This window comes from Olea europaea, chromosome 10 (assembly GCF_002742605.1).
Source record: "Olea europaea var. sylvestris chromosome 10, O_europaea_v1, whole genome shotgun sequence".
Classification (NCBI taxonomy): domain Eukaryota; kingdom Viridiplantae; phylum Streptophyta; class Magnoliopsida; order Lamiales; family Oleaceae; genus Olea; species Olea europaea.
Window position 1 is genome coordinate 6,297,675 of NC_036246.1, and position 23,041 is coordinate 6,320,715.

Consider the following 23,041-nt stretch of genomic DNA (forward strand, 5'->3'; position numbering starts at 1 on the left):
TTAGAAAAACTAAGGTGTGGTTGGTTTCCATTTTCATTTTCAAAACGATTTTTAGTTTTCTCTGAAAACGGCTCGTTTTCCGCTTTTTGAGCATTTTCGATATTTATAACTGAAAACGTTGAAAATGATAAAAAGTCGTTTTGCATTTTCAGTTATAAATTTTAATTCGTTTTCGAAAATGTGTTTTTGAAAACGACGAACCAAACGCGTTTTTCGCATTTTCAAAAACAGAAAACGAAAAATGATCTAAAAACGGCAAACCAACCACGATCTAATTGATTATTACCAAATTTTCTTCATTAAAGTTTGACTAGATTTAAAGACAATCTTGTCGATTCGCTCATGAATATTGGAACATTGGCAACAAAAAGTCATCAATTTCATATCATACAAGAATTCTCAAGTTTTTCTCCACAATCTTACTTTAGCTAACCTCGTACTATTTGTAGTTCAACAAAAATGTCGATCTTGTAAGCTGATTTCCAAAAACAAATTCTTGCAATAATAAAATTTGGAAAAAAAAAATGCTATTTATTTTCAGGGAAGTAATAAAATGACCGTGTAACATCCTCAGGCTATGATTTTCCTACCAATAATGTTGTTTTACCTACTGACCCTTACAGCAGGTCGTCCCATGCGGAAAAATTGCCAAAAACCCCCCACTCACCCACCAACCCATGCTGTGCATGCTCGGCATAATTGTTTTCCCAATCGTGCTGTTTGACCAGGCTTAAATCCAAGGGTCGGCTGTTTGCCTGGATTTAAGCCTGGCCAAACAGGTTAATCCTTGTTTTCCTAAACCTCGTGGGACCGTGGGTTTTGTGTTCGTGAAGCACGTTTCTATCTAGAAAAGTGGGGTCATCTGTCAAAATCTAGCTTTTATTGACATCAAGTATTCCGAGAGTATTACTGAGATGAGATTAGATATGAAAAGCCATATAATATACCTTATCGCCATAAAAATCAATGTAAACCAAGCCATCACCGCCAAATCGGTTCCCAGTGCTTACATGAAATACTGTTAATGCAGTTTGTAGAAGAGTATAGACAAGGCCAATGACAGTGGCAGCACAAAGATACCTGCAGTAGAAATATGAATATCGACAAATAAATACTCCAAACCCTTTTACATTCTAATTAGAGAAACTTACCTAAACGCCTTAAAGTGTTTGAACTTGATCTTGACTTCTCCGTAATCATCATTTGAAGCAGTTCCAGTGGCAGTAGTGAGGAGGATAAGTGAAATGATAAGGCAAACAAATGTAAGGATCCTTACAATAAGAGAAACAAATGAAGAAACTACAGTTGAAGGTGGTGGAGCCATGAAAATTTATTCTCTAGTAATCTGCTAAATTTTTCCTGTAAGAAATATATTTCTTTGTATCTGTAGTCTGCTAAAGATTGGCTTATATGAGAATATGTTCATTGACTTCAACTTCATAATAACCTAGTAAGTCAATGCACTGGTGGCGTGGGTTGGGGTGGGTTGGGGTGTATAATGCAAGCAATTCACACATGGAGCGTTTACTTTGATGAATTGACTGCATGATGATCATGATCAGCTGGTTGACCCAAAAAAAGTGGAGGACCTTCAAACTGAGGCTGTCAATTAACTGGATATGCACGCGTTGGTTTTGATACTTGTACACTAAGGTTGACAAACCATGTGAACAGCAGTACAGCCCCCAACAATAGGGAGCAAAACCCATCAGAATTTGGGGGGTGCTTTAACCGGATAAAATTTAATTAAAATAAATTTATGAGTAATGTTATGTGTGCAGGAAAAAGTTTGATAGAATTTTTACATATGCACACTTGGCAATTTTTCATTGGCAAATGATAAAAGCAGCCGTACAAATGTTGCCAGTGCATCACCTGTATGACTTCTATGAGTTATTCCCTATACAAGGGGGATTACTCTAAATTTATTCTCTCTAGTACTAATATATTAATAGTTTTAAAGGTAATTTATATCAATATTTATAAATCACTTATAGACGGGGTATTTATAGATTTTCTTGGGATTTTGGGTATTTCAACAAAAATGACAGGTGATGATCATTTGGCAATTGATTGATACCTAATTCTGTTATGTATTTACGTGTTATTCGACGATTTAGAAGTCATGCTTTTAAGATTTGCCTATATGTATTGAAGTAACGATTTTTCCGAGTATCATCAAGGACGATACGCTTTGCCTCTTTCGTGAGCCCTCTTTTGTCTTTAGCTGCCTTTGCGCTATCAAGTTTTGCCTTGGGATTGAGTTCACAAAATAGACTTCTTTTTTGACATCAATGAAAGGCTAAGATGATAAAGTATTTATTCTTTTTATTATTATTATTATTTTAATTTTCTATTCTTACTTATAAATTGAAGAAAAATAATTATTAGAAAATCACTCCCCCTAAGCTTATTTTTAATCATTTTTTTTTTTGAATAATTACTTTTCAAATAATCACTTTCACAAGCACGAAATCTCTAATTTTATCAAAAATAGTCTTTAATTAACTGAAAGTACTCACCAAACACTATGCCCCTGTTTGATCCCCATTAAATTAAATTACATTACATTCCATTTTTCTCTCTCCTATTTTCAACCACACAATCTTTCATAAAATAATATTATACGTAAATCGAAAACTTTTCTTTCTTTTTCAACCACTCATTTTTCTAAAAAATACTATTCCTCTCATTTTCATTTTCAGGTAATAGGCATCAGCTCACCAACTTCAAAGTTTTTCGGCCAACTTGCTTAAACTGATGAGTTGTTGCTGCAAAATGCGCAACAAATGAAACAACGTGAGAATATGCAAAGGGAATTTTGAACTCTTCTTGCAAGGGAGATATTTTTGAATGCGATAGGTGGCTTGATTAGCTTTCTTCATTAATATTTACATCAATCATATGCCGGCCTAATTTTTTTATACAATTTATAGTGACGCACCTGGTATTTTTGTGTCAAAAAGTGGCTTATTTTTCGTTGATTTTCGAAAAAAACAAGAAATAACAACATCGATGATGTGTGAAGGAGATAAAAAAAAAAAGACATAAGATGCTTCAGTTTGGTTGCGTTATAGCACATTGACATTGGACTACAATCATAGAACAAAAACACTAATAACAAAAAAAGACAGAGGCCGCATCCAGCATGTAAAGAAAATAGAGAAAAATGCAAAAGATTACGATTTATTGGATCGTCCTATACAAAATAATAAACTAGAATTTAACTTATTTTTCTTGAAAAACAGGGAAAACAATAAGGTAAAAGAGGCAGCATGAAGAATATGAAGATTAAAGAGAGAAAAACAAAAAGAACTGAATATCAACGTGTAGAATGTGAAAAAAAAAAATAGAAAAAATATAAAGGGTACACTTCCTAAGTAGTATTATATAAGATTCGAAATTATTTTTCTTCTTTAACAACTAGAAAAACTAAAAGGACCTAGAGATCACATGCAAACGGTGAAGAAATTAGAGACTAGATAGTAGCATTAGTGTATAATAGACAAGATTTTGCCCATGTTTGATTGGCATTAAAGTCAAAGTCAACTATTAATTTTAATCACGTATTGTATGAGACCCACAACTTATTAATTACACATTTCATCAACTTTTATCAAAATTTATTAAAAATTAATTTTAATCTCCACCAAACTAGGGTTTTAATTTCATTGTCTTCGGTAATCTTTTTCAATAGAATTCTGTCCTATGAAACAAACAAGCCAAGACAAGTTCACGCGAAACAAAAACCTTTCTTGCTTTTTCCTTCGTTCTATGTATGTCTGATCAAACCCTTTCTCCATGCCAAGTCAACCAATTCTCTTAAACTCTCCACCAAATGGTAGATGATGAAGACTCCGGCCTTGTAATTAAACTCATCATTTGCCTAGTAGCAGCCGCTTCTGCCACCGTGCTCGTCACCATATACCATTGCATCACAGCCGGGAACATGAACATCCATGTCTTACTGCGCTTCCACCGAAACCCACCTCCGCGAACAACGTTCGTCTCCACCAACGAACAGCCCGACCCGCAATTGAGTATAGAGACATCAGTGGCCGAACTCCTTCCGGCACACAAATTTCAGAAGGATACTGGCTTGATCAGAGTGGACGATAATACGTGTGCAGTTTGCTTGTCGGAGTTTGAAGAAGATGAAGAATTGCGTACACTACCGGAGTGCATGCACTCGTTCCATATACAGTGTATCGATATGTGGCTTTATTCGCATTCGAATTGCCCCATGTGTCGCACCATTGTTGTGCCTTCTCCTTCAATGCTTTCGCAGTTGCTGGATTCAAATTCGGGGACGGAGAGCTCCCAGGTTAATATTGTATAATGAATTAGATTACATATAATCTGTTAAAATGATAACCGAGAGAGACGTTTTGGAAATCGAAACATAGATTTCTCCGTGAATTCTTATCTTTCATCTTTTAAGTTGTAAAACATAAATTCCAACCACACATTTACAACTACTACCTATTTGTTAACTGAATAATGTTTTGGTGTACATCTTGCACGACATTCCCCCTACATGGGGTAATCTATGCATTGATGGAAAAAGTAGGAAGAAAATCAAAGGTATGGATCATGCCAATTGGAAGAATGTAACCCATAATTTATACCAAAGTGTACCTATAGCAGCTTTGTTATTTAATCACACATTTAAGTGGGACCCAATAATATTCCTCCTAAGAAATTACTAAAAATTTCATGCGAACACATGCTAGTCTTTATTCTCGTCGTGCAATCTATTGTTCTTCGGCACAGAGTTGCTGAAGTTGCCAACGATTATGTCCTTCCGGGACTGGTCACCCTCTTACAAGCTTCCTTCATTGTTAAGATGAAATATATACCAAAAATTTGTGAACTAAATCCATTCATTGTTAAGGCTCCCATTTACTTACCTTGAAACACACATTGGCATGTCAAGTCAACTCCTTGTAAAAAGGGAATTGGATTGTTCAACGAATTTGTATCCAAATCGGACCCATTACATCCTCCTACAAGACTATTTTCAATAGACTCCATTATAATCCCATGTAAGTGCCACGTAAGGTGAGATATAACAACAGAAAGTTTAGTAACATTTGGACGTGGAGACGCGCAACCCTAGACTTAATCAGGGAAATAACTCATAGTTTTTGTCGCTTCATCTTTGTGAGAATAACAACTTATCATCTGATCATAAGAAAGGGAGACTTCCCCAAAAGTACATCAGTCTGGAGAGCCCACATCAAACGTTTGAACAATTTGCTTAGCAGACTAGCAAGTAGAATCAAAAGTCCACATGTCAGAAAGAGAAAAAAGAAATTATTAAGGTCCAGAATTGTGTGTAATGCACATAAGATCGTCGGTTCCTTAAAAAGCCCATGAGCTTCTATGGTCCTGATTTAGACTGGAGGAAGTTATATGCATTTACAAATATTTCAATTCATATAACATCATGCTAACATTTAGAACAGTGAATTGAATAATACAGAAAGGGTGGAAAGGAAGTTTTGTATTCTGTATTGTCACCGCTGCGCACGAAACTTGTCCTATCTCTATAGGGCAATTATTGGCAAAGCCTAGTGACCACAAGAGATTAATATGTTTGTCAAATGAAACGTACCTTTCGTTTCCATATGAACCCATGTGAGCATCTATCGAAGAATGTGACTTTCCAACCATAAAAATTTCACAAAGGGCATCCTTCTTTTGCCAATCCTCTCACCTGCAATTTCTTAGCACATATGGTATGCAGTATTAAACAGGATTATTTAATAGAGCTAAAAAAATTTAACCTTTTTTCTTTAATACTGTTTATAGCATTTAATCTAACTTACTAAATAAGTAAATATGTCATAAGTTGTCCCGTGCATTTTATATCGATACCAACATTGCATTTAATATTTATGACAGAAAGAACTTTAATAGACCAATATCAGACAAGTGTAAATGTGGTTTACATGCTATTTAATGTTGAAATACTACTTGACTATATACTGTCCAAATTTGGCTGAGGACTTGCAATGAATCTATACCTTGTTTAGCTTTAATAGTTCACACCATTATTCATGAAGACCAATACACCTAAAAAACTGACCTTTTATTCTTTCTGTGGGCTTTGCTTATTGCAGTTGGTTTAATTTACCTTTGTGGGGCAATCATTCTGAAGTCTAAAGCCTCTGGTAAAGAGAATCTTCAGGTTACAACCCAAAGTATTCTCTCAGATACTTGCATTTTGTCTTCAATTATCCAGATTTTCTTTTATTGCCCAAAATAATTTCTGTTCTTAAGCGTTTTCTGACTCAGGCCGGCCTCCAGAATAGAAAGGCATGACAGCTTAGCGCGGGTCTGATCCTTTTTGAGAAACCTGAAATTATTGGTGGGAAGTTGGGAAGAAACTTTTATGATATGGTTTTGCAGTCAGAAGTTTTATAGAATTCATAGAGATAAAAAGGATGAAATATTTGAGTGGTGTAGGGCTGGGTCTGAGTCTTGTTTTTGGATGTCTTTTGCTGGCTCTGCTTTTTGAGATTTACTACTTGTTATGGTGGAAAAATAGGATTATCAAGAGAAGTAATGAAAATGGCCATTACAATAGATCAGCAACAAAATTTTTCTCCAAATTTTGTTGCAAAAAACCATCTTCTTCAAGTACAACTGGTGCTCAAGAAATAAGTGTCTCAGAGACAATTTCTCAAACACCTCAGGCGCATGAATTTCATGGCAATTCAAACGACAACAAGAATTTGCAGTTCAATCCCTTCGGATCAGAAGATAGCATTCCAAGATTTCTCTACTCTATAGAAGAAGAAACAAGGTCAGATTTGGAATCTGAAAATGGAGGATCCAGTTTCGACATCAGTAGAAAACAATCAAGAAGTAAAAGTTTGAGTGATTTATTTCACAATATTGCTGAAACTCCCTTCTTGACTCCTGTTACCTCTCCCCCATATTTTACTCCTCCTTTAACCCCATCATCATCGTCAGATAACCATAATCAAAAGGGTTGTTTTAATCCATTTCATGAATCGGAAAGTGACGCAGCATTCAATAAATTAAGGTCTTCTCCACCTCCAAATTTGAAGTTTTTGAGGGATGCAGAAGATAAACTTTATAGCAGAAAAATCATGGAAGAAGAGAGACCTAGTCAAAATTACAGTATTGAAGAACAGTATTGTCCTTCAAGCTGTTCTTTACAGGTACTTCCTATGAATTTTTCTCATCCAAACTGCAACAGCAAGCTCAATAGTTAGGACACTAATCACAATAATGACTTGATGTTAGTGCAGATTTTGGTTTCAATGTTTCGTTTACTAACGTTTGATTTTTACTCTTTTTTCCCTCCTCTTCTTCTTCTTCTTCTTCTTATTATTATTATTATTATTATTTTGCATTATGCTCCTGTCACGATGAAGATTAAAATTAGATTTTTAGTATATTTTGATAAAAATTGATGAAATATATGGTAGAAAATGATAAGTTCCATGAAATATATTATTAAAATTAACTATTGAATTTGCTTTGATTGATAAATTTTAATTCCTATTAAACAGGAGGTATATTAGTTTTTCTTTTTATTGTTTCATTTACTTCTTTCCCCATTGGGATGCTCATCAAGTGATTTGGCAGGGATTAGACGCGAAACTACTTGGATGGAGTAGAAATTTTTTGATAGTGTCAAGTAGGGATGAATAAATTACTCGCATAACCAATTCAAACTATCAAATTGAATCGAACTGGGTCAATTTGAAGGGATGTTTGTTTGATTTTCGAGTTGGCTTGAACCAACTAAAAAAACCTCGATTACAAAGGTTGGATTTAAAAAAAAATGACTTTTAAGGGAAAAAAAATCCTTTTAAACCAAAAATCAAACAAAACTAAACAGGTTCGGGTCAATTTGAGTCGATTTATTAATAATTCGATTAGATTTTGGGTTGAAGATTGTTGGTTGGATCCAAATCCAACTTGTGTCCACTCCTAGAATCAAGCACAATCTAGTTTTGAGGTAGTTTGTGTCCAGTCACCCCTGCACCAGTCTCGACTGGTCGGCACGAGATGCGCAAGGCCGCGAGGCCTTACAATTTTCCTTGCATATTTCTTCATTTTTTTTAACACTCATCCTTGATAATCAGTTGTTCAACCTTCCTGTCTTTGTTCAAGTAAATGATAAAGTATGGACCAGAAACTAATTTAACATTAAAACATGTTCTTAATTTAAACATATCCCCAAAGTGGGATTTTAGATTAGTTTATATTCATTTTAATCGTTTACTGAATAAGATATCAAAGTTCAAGAAGTTTAAATTAACAACTCGACTGTTAATGTTTAAACGAACATTTAAATTCTAATATTAATGTTCTTAAACGAGTTATCATCTTTTACAAAAATGAACACGCTACAAAAGTAAAAATGTTTTTACATCGAGTAGGTACGGTGGCGTTTTGGCCTTTTTCGCAACAAAGGGACACAAATCCGTGACCCTGTCTCGTGCGTAAACCGAAAGTGCCCCAATTGAATAACTTTTTGGCTCAGCTTTCTGCAATGTCATACATGTCTTGAATTCGAGGGGTAAATTCTCTCCTTTGTTTATTTTTGTTTGTACATTGTACTCTGTAGTTTGTACCTCCGAGAAGAATCTTTCACGAGTATAAACAGAGCATTCTTAGTAGTAGTAGAATAATGATGCTACAGGTACAGGATAAATTTCCGAGGAGGTGTCCCGTTGTATTGACTCTCTGAATTTTGCCTTGTACGTGGGACAATTTCCGTAGTAGAAAATAACTTATTGCAAGGTTGAAGGGTAATTTTTTTTTTTTTTATCATACTTTTTTAATTCATCGATTTGCCGACATCTATTTTGTTTAGATTTGATCATTCAGCTTAAAAGTTTAATTTTTATTTGACTATTCTATCTATAACTAATATTTCTATCGAGTAATTAAACTAGTGAAATTCGTGACCTATGTTACCTAAAATGATTCCAATATTTAGGCACCTGTCATTTGCCACCATAGAAGACTCACTCATTTAAAATACAAATGCAAAATTTGTATTTATTAGCACTCAATGAATTGTGTTGTCACATAGTCTAAGTTGAGACAAAAATATAAGTTTGTTCGTCAAATTAATATACATTGAAGTTAGGTGACCAGCATTGATAAACTTGTAATTTGAATGACCTCTAGTGAATTTTCCTCCAAGCTTGCATCAAGTGTTTCCCTTTGAGTCCTACATTAAAGGTAGATGTTATAAAATAACTATTAAATCTTATCCAGGCATCATCCAGTGTTAACTTATAAACGAACAAGCATCAAGAATAAATAATAACATTTCAATCTAATCATTTGATTTAACAAAATGTGGAGAAAGGATCAAAAGTAGAGAATATTCAACATGTGTGTAAATTAATAAAAAACAATTAAGATTCGACAAAGTTACAACAATACTTTAAATGGTAAAACTCTAGGAATAAAATTATAAGGGATATTAATGGCAATAGGGCAGGACGAATTGAGGTAGGGAACCCTGTCCACGTCATGTCAAGAATTTTATCGTCTCAATCCCCACTTAAGGGGAGATGGGACATCCCTGTCTTACTCATAAATTATTTCATTGTAAATTTTAGGAACACGAGTCATTTAGGAATTGCGCTAATGGATTTACGCAATCGATTTGGGGTTTGAGCATAAAAATATTGGGGTTAAGGTGATTTCAAACAAATTTTGATTCTTCGAAAATAATTAGACAACTGAAGCGAGACGAGCCCAATGCCGCCAAGGGCTGCAATTTTTGCCTTGAAATATTCCCACCACCCGACTAAGCAAGCATCGCAGGGCTTAGATTGGATGGGTAAATTGCCATCCTCATCATACTATATTGATATCACAATTTTTTATAAGTCACCACATTTTATTTACATTAAAGATTTCTAATATTTACATATTGTCATACTTGCTCCAATGTCTCTTTTCATCACATATTAATCCTTAACATTTATTAACTAGAACATATTGTTCATGATAACGATTTCCTCCAAAAATTCTGTTATGCGGACATAAGAAGACTATTTTTCCCTAATTACTCCTAATGAGATTAATAACTAAGTGCGTAAAAAAAATATATCAATGCTACTAAAATTATTTAAAACCGCTCCGGGTCAATCTACAGTACAAGATGATTATAAGATGAATATAGCAACAATAAAGATATTATCATATTAATAAGAATGTGTGAAGAGTAATTAAAATTGGAATAGCTTTTTATAAGCAGTTTGTATTGACACTAATTGGAGATAATAAATAAAGAAAATGGTGTGGCATGTATTACATATATCACACACGATTTTATTGCTAGGATGTCACTTACATTTTGTAGAGTGGATGCGTGATTTTTTGAACAATGTAGTTTATCTTAAAGAACATCCAATTTATTTGTAACCGTAATAAATTATAAGTCGAGAAAGTAATATGAATTGCTGTCTTAAAATTTTTAGTCGGTTCTTTCCTTATAACGTAACAATTGTACAAATTTAACTCATACTACAATAAGCTTTATTCGACAAGCATGACCGACAAATGTACATGAGTTTCACATATGAGAATGAACTATGCATTTATTAATTGTAAATTTGTTACCAAAACTTGGGGTCCCTCGTTTACAGGGGCGGAGCCCAATGAGGTCCAATGCAAGCAAATGCAAGCACTGAACCTTTGGGCCACCAATCACAGAGGCCCATATATATTTTTTTATTTGAACTCTCCAAATGTTCGAGTCCAGCAAGAAGCAAGAAGTGAAGCCCATTAATTTACCCAATACATTAACCATTTGAAGTTTTAACATTCAATCCCTTCGATTTCATCCATTCCATATTTCCATCCGCAAACCACATATCCACTCCGCCTTCTCCTTTGCCACCTACTCCTTCCAGTCTTAGTGCTGTCTTCGCCTCCTCCTCCCCTACTTTTCAGTCCTTGTTTGCTGTTTGTTTGAATCGTAGATGGCTGGGCTAGACTTTAGACGGCACTTACGAGTTATAGCAGTTGCAGAAGGAGACGCTAGCGATTCTTCGGCGACAACAGTAGAAGAAGTGAAGAATTGAAGAAGAAGAAGAAGGTGAAGCCGGACCCGACTTTAGATTTAATTTGATTATTGAGTGTCTGCGACTCTGCACCTTTATTCTTTGGAGTTGTGTCATTATAATTTGTAGATTCTTTTTTCAATTAATGTTAGTTACTTCATTTTCTATGTAACTCTAACTCTAATGACATGAAAAATATCACCTAAAAAAGAAAATATTTTCCATCTTTTGTGAAAAATAAAATTCATCTCTATCCAAGGAAAATATTTTCTTTAAAAAGAAGGAAAATTAGGCATATTTTCAAAAGTTGGAAAATATTTTCCATAGAAAAAAATAGCAATCAAACACTTCAAATAAGAATTTGGATGGAAAATATCAATCTTCCATGAAAAATAAATGTAATCAAATACACCCTAAGTACATGTTCTTGCACCCTGTAGGTATCTGTATTTGGCAAATTGTTAGTGACAGGAAGTTTTGATACAACTACTGTTATTTGGGAACATGGTGGTGATTATGAATGTGTTTCCACTCTAGAGGTATAGTATCGCTTTCAAATTCCATATCAAATTGTTAAGTTTCGGATGAGTATATCATGTGAAATTGTGAATTGTGCTGTGAGTTGTGAAGTGACTAGTGAGAAAATAGAAATTGTGAAATTGCACTGTGAATTGTGAAGTGAGAATTCTGGAATCAGTATTGCCTTGTGATATTGTGAAATTGTGAATTAAATTGAAAATAGTATTGCCCTATAAAAACTCGACGTTCAACGTCAATAAAATTTTTGCACACGCCGAATTTTTATTCTAGCTCTGCCCCTACTCATTTACATGTCTCTTAAAAATTTAAAATTGTTCATAATACCTGGCTTAATAGAAACTAAAACCAAGTGTCAAAAAACACTTTATCCACATTTTATTAATCAGCCCTCCGTGTTCTGAGGTTTCTTCAATCCGGTCCCTATAATTTCTGAATTTTCTAAGTCTGCTCCTGATGTTCTTGGAATATGCAAATATATCCCTGATGTTTTGACATTCTACAAATTGGTTCCTGACCTTTCTGTTTATATCATAATGGTTCTTCTAACTTTCTTGTTTGTACAAATTAGTCCATAGGGTTTATGTTCGGCACCGATTGATCCCTGAAATTTCTGAAATATTCAAATCAGCCACTAAACTTCAGATTATTGGGACTTTATCCCTGAATATTCTGGGAGCTTCATAATATCCCTCTGAAGTTTCTGAAACTTTCAATTTATATCCTGAATTTTCAGAACTTTGTCTTACCGAATTCATTTACGAGATTTCATAATTGATTATGCAACTTTCCGAGATAGGGTTTTACGGTTTTCTGTAATACGCTGGCAATGGAAAAGAACAAATTCGAAGTCCGGCAGATTCTTAAGAGCAAAAAATTTTGGTTTACCTCTTTCCTCATAGCTTGGGCTGCTGCTCTCCAGGTACTCGTACGACATACATATATGAAAAATGAATTATTTGTATTTTGTAGGGATTTTTTAGGTTCTCGTGAAAATTCAGGGCCATATTATGTGGCTACAGAGGCAAGATTCCTTCAAGAAGAAGTTCGGGGACCATAAACAGGACGCAGGTTCCGAAGAAGGGGCCGAGAATCAAAATTTTAGTAACTCCTAAAGACTGGCTGCTACTGTGAGTGGGATCATTCCGTGTTGTTTTTCTTTCTAAATTTCCTTCAATTATGCCTGGACGATTGTTCATATACTAATTCAACAAATTGAAATTTCAAGCTATTTTACTTATGTTTTAGCTGTTGTTTACCTAGTATTATGTTGTTGATTAGAATTTAGAATGCATTTCTCAAATGCTTCACTTTGACACTGCTGGAACTTGGTCTTCTTGTTGTGTGTTTTGTGTATGTATTTAGGTGAATGTGTACGATATTTATATAATGTGTGCATACAGCTGAATGGATGATGTATTTGTCCTGGAGTATGATCATGTCTTGAATTTGATAGATTTCATGTTCTATGGTTGTATTCTACACACAGGGATGCATTATCTGTGATTATTTGGTTGTATAAACCTCTAATAATGTGTATTCTACCTGATATTCTCTAGTGGGAGACATGAATGGGGATTCAAATTTAAAAGCATTGTGGAATTAAGATTAAAGACATGTAGCTATTATTCTTCCTAGCTTGATCTTGAACTTTCCGTGTACCTGGTATCAAATGGAATTTTGAAAAGAATAAAAACTGGAAAATGAAACTATAAATCCCATATTTAGAGCCCTTTTCTAGAGGTATTGCATTTGGGACTAGCACGTGATCATTTGCACGCAGAAGTTAAGACACCAGTTTTGATGCACCATGCAGATATTAGCTACTAGTGCACAATTAAATATTTGGAAGCTATGCTGGTGTCCTAGGGGTTCTGGCTCATGGATAGAGTGATTTTGAAGGACATAAATGTGGAAACAATATATGAAACTTTAAAAAGCAAAATGTCTTAAATGGCAACTTAAGAATTTCCTTAATTTGCCTTTTGCCACTTGGTATCTCATTTTCTTTTGAGTGCAAAGTAATCTGTTTTATTTCCACGTGCAAATAGTGGGCTACAGTTCGTTACAGAGTCGAAAACTCTTTCTCTATCATTGTGAACGTGTATTACCATTTTCTTTACAAATTTCACTCCCCTTTTACGAGAGATCTATTGGTGCAAAGCACACACCTTATGTGTAAGGTAAAGACACATTTATGACCTATTATTTTACAATTCAGCATTTTCATTTTAGCTTTGTAACTTTTGGTTGCATTGCAAATTACTCATATCTTTTCTTTAGAAGTCGAAGATATATGCTGGTGCATTATATTTGAAAATTAAAGATAACAAATTCGAGAATTTGTATCGTTGTTCTCTTCAATGCAAAGATCAAGAAAGTGTACAGATTTTATGATAGTCCTCTTGAAGAAAAGTTGATTGAGCCGTTAAGGTTTTGCCTCAGTTTTAAGTAGACTGCCATTAGAGTTTCAAGAAAAGGAAGTTGAAGGATGGAAATGGTACCTTACTGTTTAAGCTATATGTATAAATATCTTCTGTATCCTAACTAGTTTTGTGCTTCGCCTGAGAAGTAAAATGTCTGCAATTTCTGTGTCTATTTCCATGACAATAAAAGATTTTCCTGGCAATATAGCATAATCTGCAATTTCCCCAAACATCGAGGATGTGCAATTAAAAAGTACGGAAAGTTTTTTGGGTTTATGTGTAAAATTATTTATTGTCAGAAAATGAATTTGGGGGAAAAAGAGTTTTTAGAGAACGTGGCTCAAACAGGGCTTATCAATCACACGGTCATGAATATGCATATTGATGAAAATGTGAGTAAGAGCACATTTGGCCTCGATTAAAAGCACCTTTTAGGTGATGCGTCTACTAGTGCCTAAAAAAGGACCTAAAACACAACCATCCATACAATAAATGTGGAACTTCGATCGAAATCTTGATTGGGTAGACTCTAAGGGCATGTTTAATACGTGACACTGGACATGATTGGAATATGCAATGAATAAGATTTTAATTTATTTTATTTTATTCTCATTTTAATACTCTTATGGTCCACTTACTGAACATGCCATGAATATTTTCAGTCTGTGTGTTTTGGCATCTAATTCTTTTGCCACTTGATTAAAACCTTATCAAGGGATGTTATCTTCATTGGAGATCCTTCTAGAAAAGCCACATGCTTCATGCTCGATTTTGTGTTGATTTGTTGTTTTTATCTTTGGGGATGAAGTTTATTGGCCCTTGGCCCCAAGTTATGGGGAGTTGTTGGCCTTTACAACATTTAGCTTTGAGATATCAGTTGAATATTTGACTGCTAAAAGAACCACTCGAGTCTTGCAAAATTAATAACCAAGCTATTAGAGGGCTTATTGGATAATAGCATTTGAGTTAGGGTGTGCTTGATACAGTGCACATTGCTAATTCAAGAGAATGTCAAGAACTAGAGATCCATGAAATGTTTGTCTATTATTAATTGAGTTCAGCATGCTAAATGTGTTGTAGACAAGAAATCATATAGGTGCTGCTGGTGCATTTTCTGCCTTCGTTATGTCAAAAATCAAAGAAAAATTGCCAAGTGTTTTTCTGTAAAAATTATGTTAAATTTTTTGTACTTACAACATAACCGTTGTAGACAATGTTGTACTCGAACAAAAGAAGACAAGTGAGATGTTCATTATTGTCTTACTCAGTTCAGAGATTGGATACGACTCAAAAAATAAGAAAGAAATATATATGGAATATATGTCTATCGACTAGCCTATTGAGGGTTAAAATTTTTAAATATGAAAAATTAATCAATATATAAGGTCTTGAATTACTCTCTTTCAAAATGCTAATATTTTAATATGGTACTTCAAGACTGAAAAAAATTGTATCAAAGCTCGAAAATTTAAAGCAAGAAATTTGACCTATCTAAAGTATAGTCCAATTTCAGGATTTACGTTCTCAAACAATCCATCATGGGGAAGTAATGTTAAGATTAAAATTTGGGAAAAAATCATAACTCAGTGATTTAGTTTTCACCAAATCACAAGTCAGGTATAAGGTTTGAAAATGTAAAACTCAGGTATGAGATAATTAGTTAAAACTATATATTAATTAAATATAATATGGTCACATTTATACAATTATTGGTTACGTGTACATAAATATAGATTACAGCTTATTTATTAATCACATATTGTCAAATTAATTGGTTACAGATTATTTCGAAATCACAAATCAATAATTTTAAAGGTCACATTTTATTTAATTTGTCACAGATAAAAAAAATTATAGATCACAATTTATCTATCATACTTTCGAATTTGTTAGTCACAGATTTTTTTAGTCACAAATATTGAATTTTAAAATCACATTTTAATAGTTAGTCACAAAAAATCAAATAATTGGTCACATACACCCAAACACTCGATCCTCCACCAATATTTGGTCACAAATCGACCAAATAATTGGTCACAGACACTCTTTGTCCCATTCCGTCGCTGTGCCGCCACCTCCACCATCACCAACAATAACAATAACACAACACTACTGCCACTAACATCACCACCTTACCACTATCACGACAACCACCACAGTCGCCACCATCACCACCACACCAACACCAACTCATCATGCCTTCAGCAAACAAGACTTTTCCCTTCCATAGTTCCCATGGCAACACTGCCCAAGAAGTATGACCGTCACAACACCACCACTCAACAACCACCTCACCACCACAACCAACACTAAAACAACCATTTGCAAAATGGAAAACAAGTAAAATCACCCACAACTAACATCAAAACAATAACAATAGAGAATCCTGTGTTTTGGACCGGAAGGGTTTGGCCATGTGCCAGGATCACATTGTAGGCTCCAACAGCTGGCCGGTGAAAGAACAAATTACAGCTCTGGAACACTGCAGCAGCATTCCCAAAAATGAAGTCGATGGTACCGTATATGTTACATTTGCCATAAAATTGATGATTGGAGACTGCGTCTAATGTATCCTGCTATACCAAAATGCTACAACTATACAAAATGGATTGATTTGAGGCTATATATAGTGCCACAACTTGTTTTCTTCGAGGGCCTACTTTGATCTCAAACCCAATATCTCTTGCTATAAACCCATTTCCTATTATTCCTAACAACAAGAAAACTACTATCAATTTACCTATATGATAGCAATGTCTTTAGATCTCCTAAACTAAAAGTTCCATGGAAAAGGGCTATTGTTTGGGGGAACGTTAATTAGATCTGCGCTGCAGTGACCGCTGTTCGCATTGAGCAACGATGGAGATGACGGCCATGGATGGATCCGCAGTCGCAAGAGTGAAATTACTCCGCGACTAGCGGGGATTCGAGTTCCTTCTGGTCGAGGATTCACGCTCTTTCTAGGGTGATATAGATTAAAGGTAGGTGATGGGCTAGGCGATGAAGGGGAAGATCAAGAGTTCGTGATTGCACAGGATTCGTACAGAGAGAATGGAGGGGACGATTCACTGTGGGGAGAGAGAGGGAGGGGGGGATAGTTGTGGAGATAAATTAGGGTTTTAATAGATGGGGACCTGATTTGTGAATAATGAAATATCTACCCTGATTTTTGAATTGTTATCTTTAAAGACCTGGAATGACGTAATTTCCTCTTAAAATTTCACATTTTCAAGAATAATGGGCTACCCATTTCGGGCCGCGTTCCAAGATGGACCAAAAATGGATATATGGCCCAGACATATCTAATTATATTTGGGCGGCTTGGGCCCAAACGTATTGGGTCAAATTTGATGGGAAAAAATCACATATAACCAACAAAAATAAAATAATTCATAATATACTGCATGATGTTTTATATACTATAAATACTGAATATTCTACTAAAATAAACCAAAATTACTTACTCCTATAATTTCTCTAATTACTTGAAGCTGAAAGACATCAACAGGTATGAAAAAGGAAACTTCCCATAATTTGATTGTCATTAATTTTTAATATATCTTCAATTTCACATTTACATATCTTAAAATATGCTATTTTTCAACGTTTAAGTAGTTTTCTCTGTTACCTTGTCTCATTTTTCATATTGAAATTTGTTTTATTTGACTTTTATCTATAAACAAAGATATGTAACAAGAGTTGTTGCATATTAAGAAATGATATTTGGCATAAAATTTTATTTCTTATTTTAGTGTCACAAGATGTATCACTTGTGTAAAAGTAATCGAATACCTTAGCACATCTATTGTTGCAACTGTTTTTCCTCATATTATATAAAATTTCATGTGATAGAATGGATAAAAAAAAAATATGTACCATAATTGGAGATGTGAGTGCACCTATTTATTCGTATGTTAAGTAATATTCTACGAGTAAGGTTATTCCAGCATACATGATAAGTTTTTGATTTTGCAAAATATGTTCAATTTTATAGGATTTGATTAGTTAGTTAATTTCTAGCATACTTTACGAGGTGTGATAATATATTAATATGTTAACAATCATATAAAATATAATATTTGTCTACAATAAACATGCCAAGGTGTAGGATTAATTGCGTGCCATTTTTATCTCAAAATTTACCTCATTTCCAAGATGATTTTTTGCTAAGAAAAGGAAAGATTTTGAAACAAGATCTTTGATAGTCTGATCCTATTCTTGAGCATAATTTGAGGAATGTGGTCAGTTTATGTATTTTTCTTTTTTACTTTTAAAAAATCAGTATTTTTCAAATAAAAAACAAGGGATAGTAGATTTGGAATTTGTAACATTTTTAAGGTAGCCTATGTAATTTCCACCAAAGGGGATTTGGTTTGGGGATAGCTTTGCATATACTCTACAGAATTAGACTTGCTATTAACGTTGGCTTATCTATCAGTCGTGGATCTGTCACTCAATTGAAAGCTATGAAACAAGTATGCAATAGTTCAAAATTGGAATTGGCACAATATTGAGAAGTGGTAGTCACCATACTATTCAATAATATTGGAAAAATGACAGCGTAAGGTATCACCTAGCATTGAAAGCTGGTGACAATAATATTCTCTTGATCCATTACTCTTAATAAAGCTAACATTTAAACACGAAACATCAAGATTCTAGTAAATAATCATTACTAACACGTCTTCTATGAATTTAAGGAAGCTATCAAGACGGCAAAATTGACACCCCATTCCTCATTGCGTGCAACAAGTTGACTACGGTTTTCCAGAGTTGCTTAATGGGAAAACTACCCCACCTTAACTTACTAATTGATGGAACTGCATTGATGTATCTATTAAGTATTTTTTACCCTCGAAACAGAACTATTACACGATTATTAAATGATGAATTACATCAGATCGGTTGACTAGCCACCTTAGCTTACCAATTGATGGAACTGTATTGATTTTAATTGTAGAGACGTAGCTTTTTCTAGTATCTAGATGTCAAGAGACTTGAACATATTAGTTTCTAGAGCTCTATTATTATCATTATTCTATTTTTAACAATATATTTGTCAAAAGAGTAATTGAATTTTATTCTGCATTTTAAGTTGAGAAACTTTTCAACAAATCTAGATTGTTTAAGTAATAGTGTGTCTTGATCTTATCTCGGGCCTTGTTTGATCCACATTATGTACAAAAAAAAATAAAAATAAAAAATACATTTTTAAACAGTGATTTCATATCATTTCAACCACATTCTTCAATAAAATAATGTTACACGCAAATCCAAAACTTATTCTTATTTTTTTAACCACACATTTCTCATCATTACACCATTCAAAAATGTATTTTTATGAAAATAATGTGGTTCAAACAAGGCTCAATCTCTCATTAGAAAAAGTTATTATTTAAAAATTATGTATTTAAAAGAAATTTCTTTAATCTTTTCACATCCTATTATGTGACTTTAAAATATTGAATACATATTTGATATACTAAATTTAACATAAATAAAGTACGCAAACATTTTTATGTTTATCTTTCATGTAATTGTATGTAGTCGTACTATTTATATTTTTGAGAAAATAATTGTGAAGCTATGGTCTATAAAGATACTTGAGCAGCATATAATTGGATGTGAGTTTCATGTCTTATTTAGTAAATAAAATTGTCTAACGTTAGTCTTAAAATATTAATTAAAAAAAATTGCAATTTTTAACTTTTCAAAAATAAGCATTATTCTATGAGTAATCCTATTTGGACATAATGGTGTAGATAATTGTGCAGATAATAATGACATGGAAGATAGAGCCAAAAAAAGGAAAAAAAAAATATTAATTAAAAAAAATTGCAATTTTTAACTTTTCAAAATAAGCATTATTCTATGAGTAATCCTATTTGGACATAATGGTGTAGATAATTGTGAGCATAATACGATCAGAGAAGAAATTGACGGTTAGCATAAGGAAAAGGGATAATTGCAGCAAAACCCTCAAACCTTTAAAATATTAGCAGCTTTTTTTCAAACCTTTGATTTGTTTCAACCGTCAACCCTAATCTTTCCAAACATTGCAAGTGAAACCCTTTTGGATGGTTTTCATCCACAATTCCGTCAGTTGACCAAAAATTTAACCTTGACCACATTTTTAATATTTACAAGGGGCAAAAGAGTAATTTTCCATTTATTCTACTAAAAATAATTAATTAAAAAAATAAGAAATAAAAAACAAAAAAACACATACACTCATCTTCTTTCACCAACCCCCACCCCACCTCAACCCAAAATCAACCCTGCCAACGCCACCTCCACCTGCTATTGGCCACCATCATCCAACTCATCACAATCGCCACCCAACAAGCCATTTCTCTCAAATTTTTTGACAAAACTAACATAAAACCAATTTCGCTATATCACGTCAATCTCATATCTGAAAACAATACAAATTGCCAAAGACTCCATTCATTTCCCCAAGAAATCCATCTTATTTACTCGTTTACCACAGTTTTTATTCTGCAATTACCTCACGATTCAGCCCCATTTTCCAAATATCCTATTAACAGTAGGCAATGAGCTAAAATCATATATAAATATTATATAAAAATATTCAGAAATATTATTTTCTTGAATATACATTTCGAGAAGGTTCAATTGTTTTATATATATTAGAATATATATGCCATTGTTTGAGCCACATTATTGGAATGAAAATGTATTTTTGAATAGTATATTGATGGGAAATGTGTGGTTAAAAAAGAAAGAAATATTTTGAATTTGTGTGTAATATTATTTTATTAAAAAATGTGATTGAAATGATGTCAAATTACGGTTGAAAAATGTATTTTTTTTTTTTAAATAATGTGGCTCAAAGAAGTATGGCAATGCAATCTGGGAATGTGGCGCCACCGAAGAAAATGCTCCGATTGGGAGAGGCAGTGGTGCTAGTACCAACAACATCAACTTATCAAAATCTAAAAAAAAAAAATGGCAAATATCGCTTCAATCCATTCACTGAAACTATAAAAGCATGATTTTTGGGGTTTGAAATTGGAAATTTCTGCATTTTTGGGGTTGGGTGGTGGAGGATGTTGGATGGCGATTGTGATAGAGTGAATGATGGTGGCTAGTAGTAGGTGGTTGTGGAGGTGGAGGTGGAGGTGGAGGTGGAGGTGGCGTTGGCGTTGGCGTTGGCGTTGGCGTTGGCGTTGGTAGGATGGATTTTGGGTTGAGGTGAGGTGGGGTGGGGGTAGGTGAAAGAAGATGAGTGTATGTGTTTTTTATTTCTTATTTTTGATGTGGGGTGGGGGGGGTTGGGGTGGGGGTAGGTGAAAGAAGATGAGTGTATGTGTTTTTTATTTCTTATTTTTTAAATTAATTATTTTTAGTAGAATAAATGGAAAATTACTCTTTCGCCCCTTTTTAAAATATTAAAAATGGGGTAAAAGTTAAATTTTTGGTCAACAGACGGAATTTTGGATGGAAGCCGTCCAAAAGGGCTTCACTTGCAACGTTTGGAAAGGTTAGGATAACAGCTGCAACAAATCAAAAGTTTGGAAAAAATCTGCAAATATTTCAAAGATTTGGCACTTTTGCTGCAATTTTCCCTTTTTTGAAACATATAGAGAAAGTAGATTTGAATTTGACAAGATTACTATTAAAGAATTGTTGCTCAATGAAAATTGAGCCCACATTCATGAAAAACTATATTCATAGAAAGAAATACTTTGAAGAAAATATGAACGATGAGATAAAATATTAAAATTTATTATTTCTTATATATAGTTAATTAAGGTCTTTCCTCACATAAATTAAGGTTTTGAATAATTTCAAAAATATGAGAATACTTTTGAATTTTTATTTGACTTAAAAAATTTTAGGGGCTCTTATGTGAAGTTGACTTTAAAGCCCCCAAATCTCGAACATGGTGATAATTACGTGATTTGGGAGAAAAAAGATAATTTATATAATGAATGATGGGTTAATTTCACAAACAGTCACTGGACTTACAGAAAAATTACAAAACGGTCACTGAAGTTTAAAACTTTCAGTAACGGTCACTTAAGTATTGGGATGCTTTCAAAAACGGTCATTGAAGTTTAAAAAGTTTTTGAAACGGTCACTGAAGTTGAAAAACACTTTTTTTAGTTTTTTGTTACATTTGCGGCATTTTTTCGGCTATTTCTAACCATCGATACCATCGAATTTTGATATCATTGGAAAGCCTACAACGTCCTCTTCAATTACCACTCAAAATCTCTCCATAACACCAAGGAATTCGGCAGGAAAATCACATCAAAAGTCGCCTCAAAAAATCTGAAAATCTGCCTAGATTTTTAACTTTTTGGGCGACTTTTACGACAATTTTCCAATGACTTTTGGCCACCAAGACCGACTAATTAACCAGAAATTAAAATTTTCTTCACTTCTATAAACGAGATAGTCTATATGTTCACGTGTATGTTATATCAAAAATAAAGAGTTCAAATTTTTACCTAAATTCGATGATCAATTCTTGAATGAATTCTGAATCACGAACTTCTAACTTTTTGGACCACGAACTTCTAGTTTTTTAGTTCCAATAATTTGATGCTTCAAACTTTCAGGTCTTCTATGGTATTTTCCACAGTCAAGACTACACCGATGGGTGGACACTTTCTATTAATTAAATCAAGAAACCAATTCTTGAACTGGACAATTGGAAAATCAAGAAAAATAATTCTCTTTCTTTTTTTCTCTCCAAAATTTGAACACCTTGAAATTATGTGTTATAAATGTTGGATAATTTCATTCCACAGGATGTTTATGATCTATCTAATCTCTATCTATAGAGATAGAAGAGTTTCAGTCCTTATACAATAATAATTCCACATTCAATAGAGATAGAAGAGTTTCAGTCCTTATACAATAATAATTCCACATTCAATAGAGATAGAAGAGTTTCAGTCCTTATACAATAATAATTCCACATTCAATAGAGATAGAAGAGTTTCAGTCCTTATACAATAATAATTCCACATTCAA

General features: G+C 33.6%; 4 protein-coding genes across 4 annotated transcripts; 3 read left to right on the forward strand and 1 right to left on the reverse strand.

Moving 5' to 3' along the window:
- Positions 1-32: 32 nt before the first annotated feature.
- On the reverse strand, positions 33-1,444 carry LOC111402615 (CASP-like protein PIMP1). Its single transcript, XM_023030994.1, has 2 exons — positions 1,152-1,444; positions 33-1,080 (listed from the first exon to the last, which is right to left on the reverse strand). The coding sequence occupies exons 1-2, from the start codon at positions 1,322-1,324 to the stop codon at positions 921-923; spliced, it is 333 nt and encodes a 110-aa protein (XP_022886762.1). The 5' UTR covers positions 1,325-1,444; the 3' UTR covers positions 33-920.
- A 2,004-nt stretch (positions 1,445-3,448) lies between these two features.
- LOC111400218 (RING-H2 finger protein ATL7-like) lies at positions 3,449-4,447 on the forward strand. Its single transcript, XM_023027643.1, has 2 exons — positions 3,449-4,324; positions 4,442-4,447. Exons 1-2 carry the CDS (start codon positions 3,839-3,841, stop codon positions 4,445-4,447), a joined length of 492 nt encoding a protein of 163 aa, XP_022883411.1. The 5' UTR covers positions 3,449-3,838.
- A 1,171-nt stretch (positions 4,448-5,618) lies between these two features.
- Positions 5,619-7,336, forward strand: LOC111401018. The gene has a single exon (XM_023028547.1). It carries the CDS (start codon positions 6,450-6,452, stop codon positions 7,245-7,247), a length of 798 nt encoding a protein of 265 aa, XP_022884315.1. The 5' UTR covers positions 5,619-6,449; the 3' UTR covers positions 7,248-7,336.
- Positions 7,337-12,294: 4,958 nt separating this feature from the next.
- Positions 12,295-12,868, forward strand: LOC111401019. The gene is made up of 2 exons (XM_023028548.1): positions 12,295-12,531; positions 12,611-12,868. Exons 1-2 carry the CDS (start codon positions 12,439-12,441, stop codon positions 12,722-12,724), a joined length of 207 nt encoding a protein of 68 aa, XP_022884316.1. The 5' UTR covers positions 12,295-12,438; the 3' UTR covers positions 12,725-12,868.
- The last annotated feature ends 10,173 nt before the right edge of the window (positions 12,869-23,041 follow it).